Here is a 3439-nt window from a genome sequence, read left to right as displayed (position 1 = left end):
TGGAAAAATCCTTAATTTACGCATTGAATCTCCGGTACTTGATGTAATCCTTGCCGGAGGAACTTGAGCCGATGGCCAATCCATAAATGAAAACCACGTGCAGAGGACACAGGTATAGATCAAACGATCCGGGCGTCCTTTCACGTTTTATAAACTTCTCAATTCCTGCCATCAGCCATGACATTTACTTTGTTACTGTTTGCAGGGCACTTATACGTTCAATAAGTGTATCAACATAGCACAAAGCCGGCATTGGTATCCATGGGCTTCTCTAACGATCTAGACGCCTCGTTACGCTACTTTCTCTGGTGGGATTTATGTAATTTACGGAGGTACCTTTGATGCTACAGGCAACAGGTAATACTGTGTCTGCTACCGAGGGGAGGATTTTTTTTTTCCTTTTCAACGCCAAGACTATGGTAATTGGGTGGTTTTCTTCAGGAAGAACCGTTTCGTCAATTAAAATTGAACGTACTCATCTTTGATTCATTGATACTCGAGGAGCCGCCGGCCATTTAGTGAATGTTAGTCGAATATTTTTCATCGGAATTCGTTTCTTAATCTGTTGGTTAAAAAAATCGTTTAATCATCAGAATTTATTTATTTTCGTGGGAATTACAGACTGAAATTTTAGAAAATACGAAATCAATGATTTTACCTAATTTTTCAAAGATTCTGATTTTTCATTTTTTTACAATTTTCGAGACGTCCGTTTGAAAGACATTTTTGAAATTTCCAATTTCCAATATTCCATATTCCGAAATTTTACAATTTCTCGGCGTGTCCATATCGCCCAAGGCTCCCCTAATTAGCCGCGAAAAAGATTTCGTAATTGTCTCGTCATAAAAACTGGTTCCTAAAGGTATATACCTGAAGATAATTGATGAATTGATAAAAAAAGACCTTCAATAACTTAAAAAAATTATTATTTCAACACGATGATGAATTTGAACAATCGATCAGCCGATCAATTACTTCCGCAATGCGATCCCATTATCAGATCCTCTTAGCCCAGACGATTTTTCCCTCGACTGCAGATCAGCCTGACACATTTCCAATCGATTAATCCCTCGCGATCTCCTTCACATTTTCTTTGATTATCACTCCTTCAATATCATCTGACACGCGTTGTCGTAAACATCACGATTACGCGTTGCACCGTAGGCATTCGATATTCAAGGTGTGGTGCTTTCCTAGAGCCAAATGACCCAACATCAGTTCCGGTTCTAGGAGTTATTCCCCGAAACTAAAATCTCCCAGACAAAATCCCCTGATAAAAAATCTCCTGGACGAATTCCTCCAGAAATAAGGATAAAAATAAATTAATAAAGTTATACGTTGGACGGCTTATTAATTTTGCAATCACTTGGAAAGACCTAATTGAAAAAATAATGTTCTGAAAAATATATATTTCTCTCAAGTAAAATTTCTCGTTACCCCATGTTCACATCTCCCGATGACTTCACGAAGACTATCCCAGGAAATACAACACTCGAACCAAGATCCATGTACATCGTACTCATGTATCGTTAGCATGATTTATAATTGGCCATTGCAAGGATAAAATGCGTGAACATGCTCGTACCTTAGAGCGCATGTAAAACTAAAAGTGAAAAGCCGTTGCGTTATTATTCCTCGTGCTTTCAGTCTTGTACTCAACTGCAGTTTTACATTGTAATTTCAAATTAGATGGAATATGAATCGAATTATGACGTAAATCTGATTTCCTGAATGCCAGCGGCTCAGGGAAGCGTTTCAAACAAAACTTGGGAGATACCTTGACCGAACGTTCTACAATGTTCACTCATTCGTCGGGAATTTAATGAATTATAAGTTCAAGAACCCGACGAATCGGTTAAGTGTCCATCAGCTGATCTCAGTTAAATTGATTAATTTTTTCATAAGTTCTGGAATAATTGTGGATTAAATATTGTGTCTTTGCCGAATAATTTCAACTCCTAATAAATATTTTAATCATAAGGAATCTCCGATTTTTTATTATTTTCTGTAACCAAGTGGAAAATTTTTGCCAATCGAAGTAAAAAAAATGACTAAATTGCGGCAAAAAAGTTGTTTGATAAATCCTGAGCGAAAAATAAATGGAAATATCTCAAACAGGGCCTTATGAATTTGTTCACTTCATAGACCCATTTAAAAATTCAAGTGGACTATTTCCTGTATGTCCCCCCGTTCTTCCGAACCTGATGCAACCACCAAACAATTCCACCATTTTTTTTCCTCTTCAGGTACGCGTGGGAAGACCCAACCTAGCCTTGGATATTTTTCAAATAGTAACCTCCCCGATTATCCAACTAATCAGCCCGTTGGTCTGTCTATTAAAGGAAGTACACGTAAGATGAAATTCCAGGGTGTGGCCTACTGGCGTCTTTCACTCTTTCTTGACACGCAGGTAACAGCTCTCGATTTCTTTCAACAAACGCACAACCGGCGGAATAAATAGAGCGACAAGGTCGCGCACTCGCCTTCATTCGAGAGTTGGTGATTAAAAAAAAATTGGAAAATGGCGATCCAGTTATTCTAGCCGATTATTATTCAACAGTGAGAAAGACTTCCGTCTGGAAAATAGAACAGGATTCGAGGCGTTGAAATCCATTTTATTACACACAAATCAATTTCTGGGACTTTTATTAATTTCATTCGGGTCAATCATTAATTAGTCACTGGAGAGGGGTAGATTGTACTATTTACAGGTTTTTTAGGGAGAGGGAAGGGGAATCATTTCTTTTTTCGATATTGAACGGTGTAAGACGAGGTGTCGATGTTGCTCGGTTGGTTGTACCTCTTGTACTGCGGGTATTGCACCTCCGGCTGTACTCGTTGCGCAGGTTCGTACTGCTGATAACTAGAATATCTGCAATGCAATGAGCAAAAAATTTTATTGATTATTTTTGCCGATCAAATTCTGGCTAATCAAGGGGCTCATGAAGTTTCCCCCAGAGAAATGGCTGACTTAAATCAAATAGAAGTCTTTCTAATTAACATTTCGATAATATCGATATCGCGATATCGAATCGATTTTTCGAATAAAAAGATACAACTTCATATGCAAGGAATTCTTCAGTCATTATCGAGTAATATTCCACAGAATATTTCCGTTGCATACACGAAGAGAAATTTATGGTTGAAAAAATTTCCGTAACAGATAGTAATTTCGGAGGGTAATAACAAAAATTTCACAACGCTCAGCAAAAATTTCCGTTCACACAATTTGAACGGAATATGACGTAAGTGTCACTCAGATTTTCTAGTGGAAATTCGTGAATTGACTATTTTTTCACTATTTGGATTATTTTTTAAATGAATAGTGCAATTTTTCAACGGTTTGCCTTGATTGGTCGAATCGGTCATCAACCGGTGAATAGCACCAAAAATGAAAACGAAAAATCGGTTTTTTTCGTTTCGAGTGTTTTTACCATTT

The 3439-nt window shown here is 37.5% G+C and overlaps 1 protein-coding gene across 1 annotated transcript in view; it reads right to left on the bottom strand.

The window, feature by feature from the left end:
• Nucleotides 1–2702: 2702 nt before the first annotated feature.
• Nucleotides 2703–3439, bottom strand: part of LOC105270108 (uncharacterized) — a 3285-nt gene continuing 2548 nt past the window's right edge. The window contains exon 4 of the mRNA XM_011310818.1: nt 2703–2872. Within this exon, the coding sequence (XP_011309120.1) occupies nt 2737–2872 (136 nt within the window). The 3' untranslated portion in view covers nt 2703–2736. The remainder of the gene's footprint in view (nt 2873–3439) is intronic.

This window comes from Fopius arisanus, unplaced genomic scaffold, assembly GCF_000806365.1.
Source record: "Fopius arisanus strain USDA-PBARC FA_bdor unplaced genomic scaffold, ASM80636v1 scaffold00078, whole genome shotgun sequence".
NCBI classification, from domain to species: domain Eukaryota; kingdom Metazoa; phylum Arthropoda; class Insecta; order Hymenoptera; family Braconidae; genus Fopius; species Fopius arisanus.
The sequence above is the reverse complement of the archived record's forward strand: the minus strand, read 5'-3'. Positions and strand labels throughout refer to the sequence as shown.